At 34.6% G+C, this 23459-nt stretch overlaps 1 protein-coding gene across 2 annotated transcripts in view; it reads right to left on the bottom strand.

Moving 5' to 3' along the window:
- The window catches only part of LOC138704537 (methyl farnesoate epoxidase-like), a 48411-nt gene that overhangs the window by 4655 nt on the left and 20297 nt on the right, over positions 1 to 23459 (bottom strand). For both annotated transcript variants that reach the window (XM_069832532.1, XM_069832533.1), the window contains exons 4-8: positions 17974 to 18392; positions 15742 to 15850; positions 8042 to 8222; positions 6578 to 6704; positions 2440 to 2581 (exon numbers count right to left, since the gene is read on the bottom strand). In XM_069832532.1, coding sequence (XP_069688633.1) covers positions 2440 to 2581; positions 6578 to 6704; positions 8042 to 8222; positions 15742 to 15850; positions 17974 to 18392 — 978 coding nt within the window. The remainder of the gene's footprint in view (positions 1 to 2439; positions 2582 to 6577; positions 6705 to 8041; positions 8223 to 15741; positions 15851 to 17973; positions 18393 to 23459) is intronic.

The following is a 23459-nucleotide window of genomic DNA, read 5'->3' as shown; positions in this document are numbered from 1 at the left end:
CACCTGTGGAGTAACGGTCAGCGCGTCTGGCCGCGAAACCAGGTGGCCCGGGTTCGAATCCCGGTCGGGATATATATATATATATATATATATATATATATATATATATGAGTCCACACCTGTGGAGTAACGGTCAGCGCGTCTGGCCGCGAAACCAGGTGGCCCGGGTTCGAATCCCGGTCGGGATATATATATATATATATATATATGAGTCCACACCTGTGGAGTAACGGTCAGCGCGTCTGGCCGCGAAACCAGGTGGCCCGGGTTCGAATCCCGGTCGGCGCAAGTTACCTGGTTGAGGTTTTTTCCGGGGTTTTCCCTCAACCCAATATGAGCAAATGCTGGGTAACTTTCGATGCTGGACCCCGGAGTCATTTCACCGGCATTATCACCTTCATTTCATTCAGATGCTAAATAACCGAGATGTTGATACAGCGTCGTAAAATAACCCAATGTGTTGGTGGTTTGAAGCGAACTAAACCACCAACACACTTCTACAAACATCAAGACATATACATATAAATCATCTTTATATATACAGTCCCTGATAAACTTTGATCACACACAGCAATCATCAATGATAATCATCTGTATGTTATTAATATCAGATAGAATATTTTAGATCTAAATGATCAATAACAACCACTATTTGCATCAATGTCTGATAACATTCAGATCACAAGCGAACGTATACTGCACGATTGAAATTCTACATGTATAATTACAACCAATCGACAACATAAGATCCATCAGTCACAACACAACATCAATATTGTATATAGTACCTTAAGACATTTCATTCTTCAAACAACGTGAATTTTAATTAATCCTTTTAAGCTAATATATTCATTTTATTTATTTTATTCATAATTTATTTTAACATTACTGATAATTCGTATAATTCTAATTGATTAATTTGTATTTATACTGTAACATGAGTTATATATATATATATATATATATATATATATATATATACATAATCAATTTCAATTTCAATTTTAAAAGTTTGCATCACATTGAAATTAATTATCCTCCAATTTATTTATAGTTTTATACATAAAGCTCATGAAGATCCAACACCATGTATAATACATTGCTCATTTGTTATTTGCTCAATTTGATCAAGGTTCAGATTACATATTTTATTATATCTGATGATACCCAATAAGGCGAAAACGTTAATATATTCCATATTCATATAGCTAATAAACATTTGCAAACAGATGTGTCTTATGATTGAAATTATATATAATTATTTTATTTAGTAAATATTAGATTTAAGTTAAAAGTACAGAGATGTTTATTGGACAGTAGATGGAAAATCCCTATGCATTGCAGCCTAAAGGAGCTTTTTGTGCACCCGTGATGAAATGAGTTGCATGCCGGCTCCACTATCCGCCACACTACGCATTCCTCTCAATCCTTCTAATCCGTATACCAAACCTCTGGTGGTGATCTCCAACTCCTCTATACAGTAGACTACATGTACGAGTCGTCATAAGCCTTAGAGCTAATCTGGAACCTGGGATGCTTTGGAGCATATTGCACAGAACTATGAGCAATCTAGAACTCACCACCACTGCCATGTCTAGACAAACTGTGACGAACATATATTGCGGCGGACTGCGCGGCGATGCCATATTTTTCGAAACATAGATGATATCGAAAAGGAAATGACAAGGAAAAACGGGGGAACTCCAAGGAAAATCCTCACAATTTTGGCTTTACAACTCCGCCATCGCCAATATTTGAACTCGGGCCTGTGATCGTCGCAAGCCAAGGCGACTTTAAATTTAATTTAATGTAACACATATAAATTCCATTCTGGAGGAAATTAAACGCAGAATAAATATGGGAAGTGTCTGATATTATTCATTTGAGAAGCATTTTGTTATCCAGTCTCTCTCAAAAATCTGAAAGTTAGAATTTATAAAACAGTTATATTAAGTACCGTTGTTTTGTATGGTTGTGAAACTCGCTTTGAGAGAGAAACAGAGGTTAAGGGTGTTTGAGAATAAGGTACTTAGGAAAGTATGTGGGGCTAAGAGGGATGAAGACTTTACAGGGTAATGGAGAAAGTTGCACAACGTAGAACTGTACGCATTGTATTCCTCACCTAACATAATTAGGAATATTAAATTCAGACGTTTGAGATGGGCAGGGCATGTAGCATGTATGGGCGAATCCAGAAATGCATATAGTGTTTTAGTTAGAATGGCGGAGGAAAAAAGACCTTTGGGGAGGCCGAGACGTAGATGGGAAGATAATATAAAAATGGATTTAGGGAGGTGGGACATGATGATGCAGACTGGATTAATCTTGCTAGGATATGGACCGATGACGGGCTTATGTGAGGGCGGCAATGAACCTCCGGGTTCTTTAAAATCCATTTGTAAGTAAGTGTGCTGTTTTAACACTACGCCTCAAACTTACCCGTTCCGAACGGAATGAGTGCGTCCTCCTTCCTCAAGTTTCCCTCTGAGTCCAGGAACCGCTCTGGGCGGAACTTTTCCGGGTCTCCCCAGTATTTCTTGTCCTTGTGTAAGCCGTGCAGATTCACCACAATGCGGGAGTTCTGTGGAAACGAAAACAATGAAAATTAACTTCAATCACCATTTTACTTACAAAGAGAAACTTTTCTTATCTTTTCTTTCGGGAATAATGAGAAGATTCATCAGTTATATTTAACTTGAAGTTAAGACGAAATAATCTAAAGTTAGTAGACGTTGTATATATACAACAAAAATTCGCAGCTAAGAATAACTGAAGATTAATTTGATGTTTTAATCTGAAGTAAATTGTTTATACAACTGGCCCCTAGTCTAGTCTACTTTATTTCTGAAACAATAACTGGCCTTGTGAAAGCAGTAATACTGTATGTTTGTGCATAACCGGTGAGTATCTAATATTTCTACGGCAAATAATCCAGTACCCTGGAATTTAGTAAAAATTCTCAATAAATGACTCTGAATTTTGTGAGAAGAAATAAACCACAAACTGATAATTTTAGAGAATAGTAGTTTAAAATTTTCAAGCAGTTCCTTAAATTAAGTGTAAATTTTTCGTTTTTAATCCATAAACAGTATTTAAAAAGGACATGTTCTAGATATATAAATTACAAACTTATAGCCAAAGTAGAATTTTAAACTGATTGTATATTATTATCTTTCAAAATATCATTGTTATAGATATAGTAGAATATACTCGTATGTAATTTTGATTTATACAAGCATGTGTATGGTTTACCTTTGCGTTGCACTAAGCCCTTAAAATAACACTCATTCAGAACCATTTTACGACAACTCTGGTTGTCATGATATTTTAATAAACTTGCGTATGATTACCTGCATGTTCTTGTAAACTTATTTCATATAGTCTACATCGGTTACAGGATATAACATTGTCGTTTTATAGCTCATCTCATTCTTCGACATTTTCGAGGGGAAAAATTCCTAGTCGCGTAGATTTCATGGTGTGCAGATAGGATTAAAATGCACGAAACCACGAATAGGGAGATAATTTCACAAATATGTTCGGATTTCAATCGCATATATACAGTATATTCGGAGTTTGTTCGAAACAAGAACGAATATAAGTAGAGAAAATTTATAAACAATGGTTATAGCACGGATCACAACCAGTCCACTGAAACCAACTCGCGGTGTAATCTGGGAAAGGTATGATGAAGAAAAAGATCTTTAGCTCAGTAGCCTATGTTATACTTTCATTTCTATGTAAACGAGTTCAATAAAGTACTTCTAGCATAATGAGTTACCATAGAAATGCATGTAACTAAATAGTAACATCAATTAAAATCTGTTTACGGGGAGAAGATGTATACAAACAATATTGTTCTTCCTCTGAATCTTATCGTCAAGTGAGATTTACTGTCTGATAATAGATGTACATAATCAGCCAAATCTCAATCAGAGGTAACTTTAGTGATCATGTAGTTATATTAAAACTATGCTTTGGAATTATTGATATGTGGAATATATACATTACATTTGAAAGTAAATATTAGATTTTAAAATTCATTTTTCTTTTAATTGGACGGTTGCGTAAGATAATACAGTGCGAGTGTTTCTTGCAAAAACTATTGTCTAAATCTACATTTTTCTCAGAAGACATTAATTATAATTTCTTAAAATTTTCACAATCAGAAACGAGTCCACTAAAAACAACATGACACAATTGGAAACTGGACCATGGAAATTTATGTCAGATGTCATAAGTAAAAGAAAAATATAAATTTTGTACATAATGTACAGTTACCCTTAAAAGGAATGAGACGACTCTTGGTCGTCGGAAGTTAAAGTTCTACAGCGCGGTTCACTCGATATCGACGTAACGATAAGTTTCATGACAAATACAACAAGAATTGTTACAAGGATCACAACAAGGACAAGGACCAGAATAAGGATCACGAAGAAGACAGCCATTTAAGGCCACGATTTCACAACATAGCTCGGGTCACAAAATATCATTGCTTCTCTGTACCGAATGGCAAATGCCTGCTATGGGATCTACATTCTAGATTGCTGCTGTCACTGTCTTGTCTCGGTAGCTCATATAGTAGCGTGTCGCTTCCACTACTTAACCGAAACGTCTCGTGTTCGATCCCAGGTAAAACTTTTTTTCATTGAGGTGTAATTAATTTGTTCTGAGTTCCTCTACTGTCTACTTTGTCGAAAAATATTAATAATTTATGCCCAATTTCTGGGTCTTACAAGTGGGCTGAACCTCGTCAAAAAATAAATCTTACTTGGAAGTTAAAAGTATTCTTCCTCAAACAAAAATCATAAGAAACAAAAAGAGACCTATTAACTTAAAATCTTGTCCACATGCTATCAGCTTCTATTACAGGTCTAAGTCAGTCCGGCATGGATGTCACGAGATTGTGGAATAAGTTCTAATCCCCGGCGAGATCTTCCCAGGTGTCAACAACTTGATCCCACAATTCGTCTCGATTTCGATGGCGTCGGTGGGCATAGGTGGCTATCCTTCTCTTTTTCAATTATGAAAGAAAATATTTTTTCATTAAAGCCAGTGATTATAAAGTAGAGGATCCCAAATTTATTGCAAATTCTTTTAACGTCTTATAGTATATAGGCCTAGTACAGAAATATGATTGACAACTTAAACATTCAAGATTTTTCAAAAGATACTGCAATTAGTTACTTAACAGATGCATTTAATAATTATTATTAATATATGTAATTAGTCAATAACTCCAACAGTGCTTTTTCATTCAATCATAACATGAATAAAGTTGAATGCACATTGAATTAAACACTATTGCAAACACGTAGATAAAATAGTTAAAATCAACTGAAGGGGTGAGAATGAAATAATCCAAAGCCACACTTTTAACAAAAATTGTTTTGTGCGAGTGCATTTATTACACATTTGGGAAAGCTACTAATAAAATATTGTAATAATTACTCAACAAATGACATAGTCTAAGGACTCTAAACCTTTGTAAAAGTTTGTCTGTGTGGCTTAGGAATATTTTTAGTTTCATTTTAATTGTTAGTTTTTAATATATATTCATTTACATTGTACATGTGTGTGTATATATATATATATAAATGCATTCATTAGATTAACGTTTATAATATTATGACTTGCAATTTTGTATTGTCTGTGATTATTAACACTTAATCTGAGGTCTTTGTAAAACTCTATTTCAACGTTACTTAGCTATTTCAACGTTACTTAGCTAGTCCAACGTTATTTAGACAAAAAGAAATCGTTGATGTAGACTAAGAATGGAACTTGCTCTCTTCTACACAACACGCAGAAGTCTTAACGTCTGAGCTATTGCAACGACACGAAAGCTTTTCTTTCTGTGCTGAGTGTCGATCTAGTCATGAAGGTCCATTGTCGATTTAACTACACGATTTATGTATATACTTATATTTTATTTACGTAATATTATCATATTTTTTGCAGTTTTTGAAGTGAATTTCGGAACGATGCTAGTAACAAACCAAATAGCCTGAATCTAAGTAACTCAATATTCGTTATCTTGTGTATCAGTGCTCTGGTCTCTGATCATGCGCAGTGTCTTACATCTGAGACTTAGGAATATTCAATCGTCTCATTCTTTTCCAGGGAAATTGTACATAATGTAAATGTGTTTTAATTTTCTGACTAGGATCTCATTATTGCACTATTCTGTTTACGCGTATTTCATTTCGTTAAATTATAAAGTCTGTTGGTCCAATATTGTAAGTGGTACTTGTATTTGACGTACTTAATTTGTATATAGACTTTTGATTTTTAATAATTTTATAGTTGTTATTCATACTCTGAAGCTATAGAAATATTGATTTCAAATATTCTAGTACTCTGTAAATGTGTGTCTAAAGTACATCGTACAAATATTTGACTTACACATTTGCATAATAACTGTGTGTTTAACATTAGGTGAGACATACGAACTTATTGCAGGTGTTACGATAACATGTTTTCGTCTTCCACGTTGGCGTTTTGCTCACTGACTTCTTTTCTGGAATAATAGAGTCGTCGATACTGATAATCTCAGTAGTCTGTGAATGAAGCTTACCTTGGGTATCACATATCCTCTGAATTCTACGTCACTGTTTTCGTTGATTATTGAATGAGGAACGGCCAGAGGTGCGACACTTGCCATGCGAAATATCTCGTTCAGAGTGGCTTCTACGTATCGCAGTCTAGAGAAACACAAGTACAGACATAAATAAACATGTGGCTTATATGACTGGGTAAAAGATGCATTAATCCATGTATGGATACAAAAAGAATAAAGAAGTGTTCTATTTTATTTCTTCAGAATTTTATCCTCTTTTCAGTTTTGGACATAATTATATTATATGACGGATAAATATTACTATGACTATTACACTTTTACTACGTCATACTACTTTTGACCAATAAAACGATATGAAAGGACGTGTTTCAACTGATCTTGGTTATTTATCGCTACAATTTTATCACTTCCGTAGCATTTGTTTTTATCACTTCCCTAGCATTTGTTTCTTTATTTGCCAGCATTTCAAAATGCAAATTATTTACAATAGAACTACAAAACATGCTTTTCTATCGTCATTTCTTTCCCGCATAGATAGTCAACTGAAAATTGCGACTCCGTTCAAACGTTTTGGTGAAATAGAATTTTAATAAGTAAATTAATATTTTTTAGTAGTAGAGTACATTATTGCTTCTAATCTTTATACTTTATATACTTTTGTCTAATCGTGTAATAGTCAATTAAATGCCACTCGAGTTTTTATTTTCTTTAGATAAATCAACCTGGCCCGGGATCGAACCCGCATACTTGGGCATAGAAGGCCAGCGCTATACCAACTTGCCAACCAGGTCGACTGCGGAATCGATCCTGGGCCAGGTCGATGACATTTAAGTGTGCTCAAATTTAATGCGACAGTCTCATGTTAGTAGATTTACTGGCATGTAAAAGAACTTCTGCAGGATAGAATTCCGGCACACCGGCGACGCTGATATAACATCGACAGTTGCGAGCGTCGTCGAATACAAAACATAGGATCCAACTCGCAATAATTATGGAATAAGAGGACGTTAAGGATTTGTGAAAAAGTCATTTTTTCTGAGAAAACTAAGAACTTTCCAGCAATATAGTACTACATTTTTTTTGTTACATAGAACATGAGCTATTAGGTCTAAAGATATGTAGGATTATTTCACTTCCACTCTGTATAGAATTATTTTAACTGCCTTACGAAGAATTTTACGGGAATGACTAGACTACGTGACTAGATTATCAGAAGACAAATGAACTTTCTTCGCTAAAAAAATAGTAAAGACAATCACTTGTAAATCTTCAAGAATTATACACACACTTCTTCAGTATAAATATAATTAGTTTTCTTTGTAGTCATATGCATGTGATGAGAATAACTTAAGAATAAGAACTCGTAGGCTTTGAGAGGGAAGACTACTTGCATGGTGTTTTGCTCGAATGTTTGTGTAATACAAAATGAGTTATTCTTCATAGCAGAATGCTGATACTCACTTCGCTCTATCGTTGAGAGATGGTAGTCGCTCCCTGCCGATCACGTCGTCCAGTTCCTTTTGTACTTTAACTTGAACTTCTGGATACAGAACCATATACAGGAAAGCAAAAGATAAAGATCCCGAAGTTGTGTCACTGCCAGCGATGAACAATTCGTAAATCAGTTGAAGCAGCTGATCCACTATAGAACAAAATAAAATGCAATAATAATTTATTTATTTATTTATTATTTTATTTATTTATTATTAATATTTGTGTGCTGAACAACAGCCAGAGGCCAATTACAGTTCAGCACAATACACAAATAGAAGATACAAAGGTGCAAAAACAAAATAAATAATATTTTAAATAAACAAAAACATACATAAATAAAATTGATAACAAGAACAGTAAATACTAATAATCAAAACGAAACTATACCTTAAAAGGATCTAAATTGTGCTCATGCAAATTGGCATATTTTATGCATCTATAGACTGGAGAAGGTGATTTTGAATTTCTGTTATAAAAATTTTTTTGAAATCTTAAACCTTTTGTAGGAATACGAAGGCTGATATTGTTTATGATAGACTCACAATCAATATCACCCTTGATAACTTTGCAAAAAAATTGATAATCAAGATTTTGACGTCTAGAATAAAGGCTACAACAGTTAAAATATTTACAGGTAATCTCATAGTTAAAGTCAGAGGAATTGGGTATAAATCGAAAAGCACAAAAGGAAATACATTTTCTTTGAATATTTTCCAGTTTAACCGAATCAATTGAAGTAATGGAATTCCAGGCTACAGATGCATATTCAAGTTTAGATCGAACCAAAATATAAAGTATAGAATTAATAGTGACTCTGGAGTAGAAAAAGAATAAGTTATAGACCTTATTAAACCAAGCATTCTTATTGAATGATTATAAATATATTGAACATGATCGTGAAAGTATAATTTAGAATCGAGTAATACACCAAGATCTTTAATAGAATTTTTCCTAATAATACAGACGTTACTGCCTAGTGTTACGTTTTCGCAACATTCTGCATTAATTATTTTTCTGTAAAATGCAAAGAAATGAATTACAAAATTAACTTTAATTTCATTGTTGTGTATACTAGAAGAATCAAAGAAGCCTGGAGCACAATAATTGACTTCCATTTCAGTTTCATGTGGCGGTGAGAAAATTATGAAAATATTCAACAAAAAAAGTCTTGGGCATAAATGGGTTGAGAATAATTAAATTTTATGGAATTAGTCTTTCGTGAGTACGAAATGACAAACGTTTTTGTTTCATTAATTTTCATTCCATTATTGTCAGACCAAAGTTCAATAGAGTTAATATCATTTTGAAGAGTTTGGGAATCAGCAGAACTATTTATTGAGCGAAAGATTTTGAGATCATCAGCAAATAACAGGTAGTTTGAACTTATTCTTTGACATATGTCATCTATAAATAATAAAAATAATAGAGGGCCCAATGTAGATCCGTGGGGAACTCCACATAAACAATTAAATGAGTCCGAGAGAGAATCACCTAGACGAACACAACATTGTCTATTAGTTAAATAGTTTTCAAAGCAGCTCACGTAGTTAGAAGAGAGACCTTACTTACTTACTTACAAATGGCTTTTAAGGAACCCGAAGGTTCATTGCCGCCCTCACATAAGCCCGCCAGCAGTCCCTATCCTGTGCAAGATTAATCCAGTCTCTATCATCATACCCCACCTCCCTCAAATCCATTTTAATATTATCCTCCCATCTACGTCTCGGCCTCCCTAAAGGTCTTTTTCCCTCCGGTCTCCCAACTAACACTCTATATGCATTTCTGGATTCGCCCATACGTGCTACATGCCCTGCCCATCTCAAACGTCTGGATTTAATGTTCCTAATTATGTCAGGTGAAGAGAGACCAATGTTTTTTAATTTATTTATCAAAATATTGTGAGGTACAACATCAAACGCTTTGCTAAAGTCGATAAATATTGAGTCAATTTGACCTTGCGTTTCAACAACAGGCATAACAAGATTAAGGTAGGATACTAAGTTTGTAGTTGTTGATTTACCTTTAGTAAAACCATGTTGGGCTGAATTAATTTTATTCTTAACATAAAATGAAACATGTTTGTGGATTATTTTTTCAAAAATTTTTGAGAAATTGTTTATTTTTTAAATAGGTCTATAATTGGAAACAACATTTTTTTTACCATTCTTAAAGATAGGAATAATGGATGCTTCTTTCCAAAGCATAGGGTATGTACCGGTTAATAAACTTAAATTAAATATAAAAGTTAAAACGGGTATTAAAATATTAGAACATCCCTTAATAATAAAATTAGGAATGCCATCAGTGCCCTTGGATTTATTATGTTTAAGCTTTTTTATGACTAAGTATACGCAAGCTATTTGAAAACCATTTAGGATAGTCATCAACTGTAATTTTAGGTAAGGATAAGAAGTCAGTAGAATTATAATCCAACAAACAGAGATTAGAATTAGGCTGTTTTTGAATCGTTTTAAATTGATTAGCAAATGCATTAGCAATTTCTTTCTGATCAGTAATGTGAACCCCATTTATTAATAATTCGGTGGGATAATTATTGGACTTTCGCAAAGATTCTACATATTTCGAAAATTTCTTGGGTTCATTCTTCAAATTTTCATCAATGGATTGTAACCATTTAAATTTATCAGATTTAATCATAGCTTTCACTTGTTTTCTGTAATTGGAAAAAAATTGATAATGGTGATCAGTTTTGAATTTCTTAAAATTTCTATGTGCTTTGTTCTTTTTCTTAATAAGTATACGCAAGCTATTTGAAAACCATTTAGGATAGTGCGATTTTTTTTACGAAGGTGACAGGAACAGCAAGAGATATAGCATTGTTCATAATTTGAGATAACGAGTTAGTAGCAACATTAACATCAGTAGTCTGATATATGGAATTCCAATCATGATTGTATAGAGTGGAATAGAGTTTCAAGTAATCACCTTGAGAATAATTCATGAAGGTACTAGATGGGCAGTGATCAGGTAGCGACAAATACACTTCAAGATTAATGAGATAGATGGATGATAAAAGTCCTCCAAAACTAGAGAATGATTGGCTAGTTTTACTGTACTGTTAATGATATTAGTAAAGACAAGTTCAAGTAGATTTTTACTTGAAACAGTAAAATTAATTTGGTTTAATCCCAGAAGGCAAGACGAGGAATATAAATCACTGGACTTAATTTTAGAGTAGTAATGAGTATCATTAAGATTAAAACTAGTTGACCAATCCATACCAGGACAATTGAAATCGCCAATAATTACTATTCTAAAATTATGAGTATCAAGGTTTTTTTTTTCAAGAAAACTGAGGTAAGATTTTAAGTGATTATGACCGAAATCAGGTGGGAAGTAATGATTTCCAATTAATAAATTAATACCATCAGCTATTTTAATTTCAATCCAAACACATTCGTTAATAATTTATAAATCATATCGCCGATACGTAAAAGGTAACTGGTTGTTAATCGCTGTTAGGACACCCCCCACCTCTTGTTTTATTGGTGTCCTCGTAGGTTCTGTCTGCACGAAACACAGTATAATTGTTAAAACACAGTATAATTGTTAAAACACAGTATAATTGTTAATAATACTTACTTACTTACTTACAAATGGCTTTTAAGGAACCCGAAGGTTCATTGACGCCCTCACATAAGCCCGCCATTGGTCCCTATCCTGTGCAAGATTAATCCAGTCTCTATCATCATACCCCACCTCCCACAAATCCATTTTAATATTATCCTCCCATCTACGTCTCGGCCTCCCTAAAGGTCTTTTTCCCTCCGGTCTCCCAACTAACACTCTATATGCATTTCTGGATTCGCCCATACGTTCTAGATGCCCTGCCCTTCTCAAACGTCTGGATTTAATGTTCCTAATTATGTCAGGTGAAGAATACAATGCGTGCAGTTCTGTGTTGTGTAACTTTCTCCATTCTCCTGTAACTTCATCCCGCTTAGCCCCAAATATTTTCCTAAGCACTTTATTCTCAAACACCCTTAACCTATGTTCCTCTCTCAGAGTGAGAGTCCAAGTTTCACAACCATACAGAAGAACCGGTAATATAACTGTTTTATAAATTCTAACTTTCAGATTTTTGGACAGCAGACTGGATGATAAGAGCTTCTCAACCGAATAATAACACGCATTTCCCATATTTATTCTGCGTTTAATTTCCTCCCGAGTGTCATTTATATTTGTTAGTGTTGCTCCAAGATATTTGATAATTGTTAATAATAATGTTAATAATAATAATAATAATAATAATAATAATAATAATAATAATAATAATAATATTTTTAACGTTAAAGTACCACTACAGCAGTAGTGTCAAGAGTTGTAAGCTCCAAAACTGGTTGGAGACTGCAGTCGGAGCGTGAGCTCCGTTGTTTACGTTCTCCGCTTGGGTCTGCTCATCAGTGTATCCTGAACTTCAGATGCAGCTGCATGCGGCATTCGCTTGATTTATGTTTTAAATCTTTCTCGTAATGAAAGTATGAACTTACACATAAGAAAGAAAAAGCTAAGCTTAAAAAATGAAGTCAAACAGAACTGCTGTATTAAGCAAATAAATTTTCAGACATGTTAATAATATATAAATTTTTTTTATTGGGTTATTTTACGACGCTGTATCAACATCTAGGTTATTTAGCGTCTGAATGATATGAAGGTGATAATGCCGGTGAAATGAGTCCGGGGTCCAGCACCGAAAGTTACCCAGCATTTGCTCGTATTGGGTTGAGGGAAAACCCCGGAAAAAACCTCAACCAGGTAACTTGCCCCGACCGGGATTCGAACCCGGGCCACCTGGTTTCGCAGTCAGACGCGCTGACCGTTACTCCACAGGTGTGGACAATAATAATATAATAATGTTATAATAATAATAATAATAATAATATTATTATTATTATTATTATTATTATTATTATTATTATTATTATTATTAGGCCTCGTGACCAGAATATTGTACGAAATGGAAATATAAAAATTGGAAATTTATCTTTTGAAGAGGTGGAGAAGTTCAAATATGTGGGAGCAACAGTAACAAATACAGGGACATCATTTTATTTTTACTTCAATTTTTTTTGTACCTGAGTTTTGGAATGTACTTCACTCCCACCCCTTCTACTAGTAAACTTCCAACTGTTCACGACACAGAGCCGAGGGCGCGTAAGCAGTACTGAGTTACTGAGTATAGTACGTTTCAGAAATATGTTCGCGTTTTCCAGTGACGAAAGAGCTTTAAATAATTAATCATATTTTCGTACGGGTACTGTCGTCCGTTTCCCTATGTCGCATCCCGGTTTCCCCCACCTGCTTCTGTTCGCCCCTCTGTTAAGTCTAGTAGCTGGGCTGTCTTAGCTCTTTTCTAAAAAACATTAATTCTGTTAGGAATTGGACGTCTAAGTAATATTATACAAGTGTTTAAAATAACTTAAATAAAAGGGCCTCCTTAAGTAAGATAGCATTTCTGAGTGATTTTATCTTTTCGGATCGGGCAGAAGTGAAGTTTGAATTTACAGTACGTAAGGTACTCTTTTATAGAGTAGGTACAGAATTATTTTAACATGAGTTACTCGTACGAAGGACGAACTGGTAATTGGAATTAGCTACAATAGTCTATAGTGCGATAATATGCACAAAAGAACTGAAGCCTGTATCGAAATGAACGGCCACCATTTTCTAAAATCTGTTTAAATATCCATATTATGATTATTTTTCAATTTAACTTCATTCTCTATATTGTACGCTAATGTGCTGTAACAGTTCAATATACACTGCATAATTAATACTTCCGAATGGATAGCTCAATTCGTGTGTAAAAACACTAAGTGTTAATACAGTACTGTGTTTTGATTAAACAAAAACCTAATGAAAATTATCAAACTCAAAATTGCGATATTTCCTAGTTTACATAAATAGATGAACTACTTTTCTTCCCTCCTATACCTAGTAAAGTGATTTGTATTTTACTCCAGTATCATCGAACTCCGTCGTGGAAAGGTTAGCAAACGGTGTTTCCTGTTTCAATCGTTAATAGAAAGGTATAGCCAGGTTAATATTAAAAATATTAGTAAAAACAAAATGATGTCCCTGTATAAATGATACTCGGGAGGAAATTAAACACAGAATAAATATGGGAAATGCCTGTTATTATTCGGTCGAGAAACTTTTATCATCCAGTCTGCTGTCGAAAAATCTGAAAGTTAGAATTTATAAAACAGTTATATTACCGGTTGTTCTGTATGGTTGTGAAACTTGGACTCTCACTTTGAGAGAGGAACAGAGGTTAAGGGTGTTTGAGAATAAATGTGGGGCTAAGAGGGATGAAGTTACAGGAGAATGGAGAAAGTTACACAACACAGAACTGCACGCATTGTATTCTTCACCTGACATAATAAAGGAACATTAAATCCAGACGTTTGAGATGGGCAGGGCATGTAGCACGTATGGGCGAATCCAAAAATGCATATAGAGTGTTAGTTGGGAGGCCGGAGGGAAAAAAGAACTTTAGGGAGGCCGAGACGTACATGGGAAGATAATATTAAAATGGATTTGAGGGAGATGGGATATGATGATAGAGAATGAATTAATTTTGCTCAGGATAGGGACCAATGGCGGACTTATGTGAGGGCGGCAATGAACCTCCGGGTTCCTTAAAAGCCAGTAAGTATTAGTATTAGTATTTATTTAACCTGGTAGAGATAAGGCCGTCAGAGACTGGATTAATCTAGCACAGGATAGGGACCGATGGCGGGTTTATGTGAGGGCGGCAATGAACCTACGGGTTCCTTAAAAGCCATTTGTAAGTAGTAGTAGTAGTAGTAGTAGTAGTAGTAGTAGTAGTAGTAGTAATGATGATGATGATAATAATAATAATAATAATAATAATAATAATAATAATAAAATAATAATAATAATAATAATAATAATAATAATAATAATAATAATAATAACAATAATACAACACAAAATACATATTTAAACAGTATTCAAAGTTTCAATAACAAATAAAATAAATTAACTTCTTAAATCCTATTTTTAATATAAAACTGAAATATTGTTCTCTTAATTCTCACAAACAACTACCAATGTTCATTCACTTTCCAATAATTGTGCACTTACTGCTTGAAACTGACTTTTTTTATTGTTTACTAATCTTTTTATGTTGGCTGAGATGCTCTTTGCCAAACAAATTCAAAGGTTGTTTTTCAGATTGATGGCAGAAAGCCTTTCTCTATTCTTGTTTTTCAGCTGTTTCAAAACGGAAAACCCCTGCTTGCATACATAAGTGCTACCAAACATAGAAATATGTTTAGCTACGTTCTTACGTAACAGTTGAAATTATGTCTATCAAAGTCTTTGTAGAATTGCACCATATCAATAGCATTTGTCGTCAGTATTTCACATAGGCGACGATGACATTTAAGTTCAATGAGTTCGCATTCTCCCCCACAGTTTTTATATTTACTGAGAGTGGAGTTAAAAACCGCAAAAAGTGCGTACATAAGAAGCATATCACAAGCAGATCTGCAGAAAGTGTTTTATAATAAAATTAAGCGGGTTCAGGCTTGTATAGCCTCTCGCGGACGTCATTTCCAACATCCGTTATAAGTGGACAATATCTTTACCAACACTCTGTATATAGTATGATTACTTACTGTGAAAGGAAGGATGTGAGTCATTTTTGTTCATTTCCACTAGGAACATATCGATAAAATCTGAAGGATTATCTTCGTCCAGCTTCTTCTTATGCTCCTCGATTTTCTCCTGTAAATCAATGAAATACTCGTCATTCAGTGTTCCTCAAATCAGTAATGTAGTTAATATAGAATGTTTTAATATCGAAGCTCGATTTTCGGCGAACGAAATATTTCAGCTGCAAAAAGACCGAGCACTTTTGATTTACTATTCTATAGGCTATCCATTTTACAACCTCATGTGCGGAATAATAAAAGTATACCTAAAAAACATACAAATAAATTAGGGTAGTTTAAATATATTATACTGTATATTTAATTATTGAGTTTTACTTTATGCATCCGAAAGCTGGACTGCAAAAGATAGAAGACAAGAATTTAATTTACAGGTTACACGTTTTTTACTATATTTATTAGACACATAAATTTTAAACTAGAAAAAAGTGAAGTAATTGGCGTAAATATAGCGGCAGCGGCAGAATAAATTATTGACTTGTGCATTTATAAATATTATTTTCAGAAATCTATCAGTCACTGTTTAAATGCGCACTGTAATTTCAGACTTAGTTTCAATATCAAATCCTACATAAAATCATTTCGATTTTGGTCTGAAATGTCAGCTATGTGTTTAACTTATCGTTCCGATGTCGGAATATAGGTAACCCCTGACGGAGGTTTCAACACCTACAAAGAATTTAGTTACACTTATTTACCGACAGGAGCAGAGGGATACATGGTAAGTCATCGTCTCAAACGCCACCTAGTATGCAAATAAAGTAGTACTAGAACGCGAGAGAGGAGAAATTTAGTCCAGAGACTCTAATTTAGGCTTGGAGGTCTTTAACGTGCCGGAAAACTTCCACACGGGACACACGGATTAAAATCCCTTCCGGAGGATTTGCGCTCTGGATTTTTGTGTCCTGAAAAATCCATCAACCCTGCTACTAACTCTTTACACTTTCAGTGTACAATAAATTTTCTTCTCACAGAACATTCTCGGTTTCTTTTTATATTAAGACTAGCTAGAAGTCGCAGCTGGACGGAGAGATATCTCACTACCTTTTATCCCACAAGGGATGCTTCCTCATTATGTCGAATCCCTTCTTGTAACATAAAAGTGATCTGTAAAAGTATAGGCAGGATCTTGTAACGGTATGCTTGTGTGCTTGTTATTTTGACTGTAATTTGACAGAATGGGAAATTTCACTTTTCAATGTTTCCACTCTTATCGCTCTGGCGCATGAGAGGTAGTTTCTAGTTTGTCAACGGTCGGGAGGATCGTTAATATCATAGACTTACTAAATAGCCGCATTAAGAGACACATTGTCAGGAAGTATAAGATATATTTGGAACGCTGGAGTAGCGTGGGTTCGATCCTCATCTAATGGCAGCTTTTGGCTTACAGTTTACTTTGGCTATTTAATTATAAATTTTAGAAAGCTTAGCCATTGAACTGTCATATCGTACTTTTAAAATAATACTATCGTAACTGCGAAACGTTAGTTTTCAGTAAGTGCAAAATAAAGTTCCAAAGTCGTATGAAAATTCAGTATGAGTATGAGTCCTGCAGACTTTACACTTGAACTTAGACAGAGATGCGACAGTTCTGTTGTTTGATAGAGGATTAAAAATAAAGATTACAAAACTGCCTGCTACTCAAAATTCAATTTTTTGGGAATTACAACAGAATTACAGTATTCTAGGAATGCGATATTATCATTTTACGTGATTGCAAATAATAAGGAAACCTTGCAATAACTTGACATGAAATTCTAAGTATTATTGAGAAGGAATGTTGTTACAGCTTTTCACTTATCGCTATTATTATAACTTGTAACAGTGAGTCGCGTCTTTAAATTGCATTATTACTGAAAGTTACTCAGTTGATTGTGAATGATTATTTAACCTTACACTGTTGTTTATAATAGTTTGTAAACTTCATAGAATATACTTTTGTTTCCACATTCTTCATACCCGAGAGATTTTATTTATTAGGTGTTATCACGGAAACATTAATTTATTTCCTATTGAATGTTATTTCTGTTTAACTATTACTTTATGTTAACATGTAATCCTCTGCATGTTTCGGTTTTCAATTTTATTCGTTTTCAGACTTGGTTTGAATTTCCTCAAATCAAACTTTGCGCAAATACAGTTTACACACGTAGTTACCTTTTAGAGTGTAGAACTTACCGTAAGGAAACTGAAGAGTTCGTTTCTAAATTTCTTAAGCTCCGGATACTTAGTAAGTGAAGGAAGGACTCTTAGGAGGATGAGCATTGAGGATGCGAAGCCCCCGGAGGCGTCTGTAAGAGCTATCAGTTTGCGGATGATCTCCATGAGGTGGCGTAGCTTGGGGTCGCGCAGGCTAAAGCGTTCGCCTGACAGCATGTGGTAGATGACGTTGGCGCCCGTTGCCGCTACCAGCTCGCGCACCGGCACCGGTTTGCTGTATTCGGGTCCTGCATAACGTTTTACTTCGTCCATCAAGTCACGGATCTCATCATGAATGATCGCTTCCATCTCTCGTTTTCCCATGCCCAATTCTCGTAGATGTCGCAAAGAGAATCGTCGGTGATCCTTCCAGACGTCGTCCTCGATGAAGGCAATACCTATGGCAAAACAAGATAGTCAACTTTAATAATGGTTATTACAGTAGTCGTCATGTATCAAGACGGCCGCGTCTGTGCAAATATAGTTATTTGTAGGGCTGAGATAAATATGTGCTCTAAATTCCATAATATGAAAACTGAAAAATATCTGTGCTTAAAATGTGTGCTTATAAAATTTCCTCAAGTGGAAATATACATTCTTTTATACGTTGTGTGCTCAAAATAATTGACAAAAGAATGTACGTACAGCTGTCAAAAAAAAAAAAAAAAAAAGTGGCCGCACTCGTGAACAGCGAATATTTTCAAAGTCCACTTCGGGTCGCGGCGATGTTACACGATGCATGTGCTTGTACAAGCAGTTCCGTAACTATGAAAGTGTTCCACATCTGCGCCTCGTAGACCAGCGGTAGAGTGCTTGTTTAATGATTCAAAGGTTGTGGGTTTGGGCCTTCTTCAAGTTTTCATTTTATTTTTTAATCGTTCTTTAGCGATGTAAATGCTATTCAAATTATCATTTATATTCAGTTATCGTTCTTTATGGATATCACGTTATTTATATTTTGTTATCGTTCTTTAGAGATATGAATAAAATTCAAGTCATCATTTGTATTCTGTTATCGTTTTATAACGACATGAATAATAATTATATTATTATTATTATTGTATCTCCAATGGGGGTTAGCCCTATTTTACATATGTATGTTAGGGCTATAGTTTCATACACAAAAAAGATAAGCATAAAGAGAAATGGAAAAGAAAATTAAATTAGCTTACGCGATGTAAACAAAACATAAACAATCCGTAAATTAGGCATTGCGATTGCAAAACAAACATCAGGTATCAATTTGAAACATACAAAAACATTAACAACACACATACGTAACACTTCTGTAACACAAATATGCAGCTTTCCGTACCATACATCATAAATTAATACACAATAGTCACACAAACACAATCAAACTAGAATTACGACATTGCGACAACATCAAGCATCCCATAACTGACTCACATACATAAAAATCAAGCATCCGTTACAACACATACACTTCAACATAGTAACCACACTTTTAAAAGTTACAAATTTGGCTCCAAGAAGAATAAATAGGACATTGTTACTAATTACTATTCTTCTACAATTTCTTAAATACATCTGTAATAAATCTGTGAAATTCCGATATGAATAATATTCACGCTTTTTATATTTTCTTATCGTTCTTTAGCGATATAAATAATATTCAAGTTATCATTTATATTCTGTTTTCCTTCATTAGCATTATAAAATAATATTCAAGTTATTTGTATTGTTATTGTTCTTTCGCAATATAAATAATCTGTATTTTATGTAAGTAATTATTATAACACAAATAAACATCTTTCTTTGTAAAATAGGTTATTTTATTTAGATAATTAAATACGTATTATATAATATCTTATATTAATTAAGCAAACCGATATCTATCATTTATATTGTGTTATCGTTCTTTAGTGATACTGTATAAATAATATTCAAGTTATTTATATTGTAATCGTTCTTTAGCGATATAAATAACATAAATTTAATATTAGGTTTGAAAAAAATTCAGTTACATAATACTGGTATTAGTTTTTCTTTTTGTATTATTACCTATATTATGCTATCTTGAACTACAATAAAATTAAAAGGAGTAACGAGGAATTGAGCCTGAGACGTTGACATCTAAATTTCGACGTTCGTCCGCTGAGCTACGAGGGCAAAAGTGTGGAAACATTTTCGGAAAAATTAGCCCAATCACACTCTAAGATTTTCTGATGATTCGTAGAAGCTAGTCCAGGATGCGGGGGGCAAAGGCTAATTGAGATTTCCCGGTCTCTGATCGGGTCAAACATCCTGATAGAATTAATATTTAACCATTGCCGTGACTTTCGATGAAGTCCGGAGGGCCCAATTAGTCAAATCCACTCTCCTTATCTCCATGCTTGGGCCCCCTGGAATTTAATAAGATGCGAAAGAGATATTGGTGTGCGGAAAGCAACGGGATGTTACCGTATTTAGGCCTATCCTTCCCAAGAAAAACTGCAAACATGAACAAAGGAAGCTTTTAATAGAAGAAGAAGGATCTTCTGCGGACCTCTGGAAAAAGAACTAAGGAAGAGACTAGTGAAGTGCTTTGTGTGGAGTTTGGCATTGTATGGGGAAGGAACATGGACATTACGACAAAATGAAAAGAAACGAATTGAAGCATTTGAAATGTGGATGTGGAGAAGAACGGTGCGTGTGAAGTGGACAGACAGAATAAGAAATAAAATTGTTTGAAAAAGTGAGTGAAGAAAGAATGATGCTGAAACTGATTAGAAAGACAAAAAGGAATTGGTTGGGTCTCTGGTTGAAAAGAATAATAGACGACATTAGGATATGTGGATCATATGCGGAGACTAAGAGGAAGGCAGAAAATAGGAAAGATTGGAGATTGCTGGGTTTGCAATGAAAGACTTGCCCATGGGCAGAACACTTATGTATGTATGTTCAGAATGCCTGGAATATCGTGTCTAAGAACAGTCGCCATTTGCAAAGACTAATCGATTCCATGCCCACTCGACTGCAAGATGATCGAGATAAGAGGAAGATAGACTAAATATTGAATTGTAGCTTTTTGTTTTGTTTTTTGAACGCTTAATTGTTTGAATGTTTTAAGGCCGACGCCAGTAAATTTGTTTTGTTTATGCCACGAAAGATATTTTTATTGAGAATAAAATCTTTTTTCTTTCCATTTGCAGCCACAATATCATAAAGATAAAGTCATATTAATGAACCTGATGTTAATTACTAAAATAATCGTAAAAGAGAAAGGAGTCATTATGTATAGTTTGTCTCTCTAAAAAACAGAACAAAAAAGAACATAAAAAGCACGAGGTTGTAGTCGAACGCAGGGCCTCACGAATAAGAGGCCTGAACTCTACAATTACGCTACCGAATAACACACAGAATACTTCAATTATAACTGTAGATATCAGGCAACGTGGTCTAACAACATGTAACATCGCCTGTCTCCGAATTGTAGCGATGATACCCGAAGGGAACTTTGTTTCAGGAGAGCGACCACTTTTTCTTTTGACAACTGTACAACTTACAAAATGCATGCCTAAATTTAAGAAATACACCCACACAAATTTCTCATCGCCAATTTTAAAAATAAATTCGATGGTGTTTAGGGGTAAAGGGAGATAAGTCAAAGAAATGAATTTTGAGATAAATGAAAATGAAACTTCGGATCCTTACTGCAAATAATTTTCTACGCAAATAAAACGTTTTCTCTTTTAATTCTGCAAATAATGACCTCAATGTTCTCTCATTATGAGCCATTTTACACAGAATTAGTATGTAACATACATACGCATTCACTTTTGATTTCAACAATGGATCGCATTCACAGAAGACGAACATAGCGTAGCGTATTATATCGCGATGTTGAGAATAGCCCCGCGTCCTGCTACTGAGTTGTAGCGAATCGACACTCCCTCCTCACCGACCTTCCCTCAAGCTTGCGAGTGCCGCTGCCTGTGAGCGAGGCCGTCGCACGTGTCTACGAGGCTTTTGCCACAAGCCTCTCGCAGTGGAATACTGTCAACAGTGAATTTAATATATGGAAGGATTGGAGTGAAACCAAGAGTTATTACTGTTATTAGATATAATAACTCAAATTTTTTGAGTAGGCTAAGTCTCAAAAAACGTTTAAAAGCTTCGCCACTGTGACTAGTAAGAAGAATAATTATGGACCTATTGTATGTCTCTTAAACATCGTCTTGATATCTACTAGTCTACTGATATGTGACATAAGTTGATGTTATATATATATATATATATATATATGAGTCGGTTAGAATCATAACTCACATGCTCCAAGAAATGAAAAATTGAGATACTGTTATATTCCCATGCGGTTATCTGCGTAGAACACGATTCGGGTTAATTTTTCACATTTCTTGCGTGATGCTTGTGTAAACAGGCGACAAACTTCCCGGTTTCTGTCAAAAGTCTCATGATCCACAGGATCTTGTGAGTTCTGTTGTATAGCGCTTCTCGACGAATCACCAATCAGTAATTCCCTCCCGCTTCTTCACTTCTTGTTGTGTATAATAGGGTTGTGAATGTGTATCTTGCATGTGTCTTGTTATTTTTATAAATATCAGTGAATTTAGCGGCTGTAATTGAGCATTTTGTAAACGTAATATTATGGAAGAGAACGTTTTACCGGTTGGAGAAAGAGGACTACCACGGAAATGTCTAGCAACTCTAGAAATAGTGAAAAGAAACCAGGCCAAATTAGCAAGGTTAATGTTCTTTTCTGATTCTGCTTGGCTCCTATTGATGTATTGGTAAATTAAGCAGTGCCTAATGTTTTATCACAATTGTAATATATTCAAGTTCTATATGTATGTCATTGATGGTGCCGTGAATAATAATCAACTGGACAATACTGAACATAAAGAAACATAGGCCTAGTAACGAAAATTTGAGTTTCAATAAAATTTACAATCAGTATTTCTTTTATACGTTGTAAATTGAGGAGTCGACTCAAATAAGAGGAGAACCCGCTTTACTAAGAGAATGTAGTTTTCTTGTCTCTAGAATGTTGTGTCATAATTGCAATAACTCTGACAATAGCTTAGACCAGGGCCGGGCATGAGAGCGGCTCCATTTCGTCGGCCAGACCTGCTCTCGCTCCGCAAGGCACTTCAATTCCAAGCCAGAGCAGAACGCTCACGCAGTGGCGGATTCGCATTACAGCTACCTTCACTGCATTAATATAACAAGAGCCACGGTTGTTCTAGTCATTCAGTCTGTCAGTACATAATAGTTTATAAGGATATTACATCAATCCATTCTACAGTACAGACTTTATAAAACTCTTATTAATTTAATGAAATAAACTTCGCTCTATGCACACACACAAATCATTAGGCTTATTTACATAACCCATACGCACATACTGCAATCTCCTCACCACGGTTCTACGAGACAGGCATATGGCTTCCACTTCCCCTACTTGTTGTGGGCAGAGTTCATCTGCCAATATAATTAAACAT

Source organism: Periplaneta americana, chromosome 8, assembly GCF_040183065.1.
Source record: "Periplaneta americana isolate PAMFEO1 chromosome 8, P.americana_PAMFEO1_priV1, whole genome shotgun sequence".
Classification (NCBI taxonomy): Eukaryota; Metazoa; Arthropoda; class Insecta; order Blattodea; family Blattidae; genus Periplaneta; species Periplaneta americana.
This window is presented reverse-complemented; position numbering and strand designations above follow the sequence as displayed.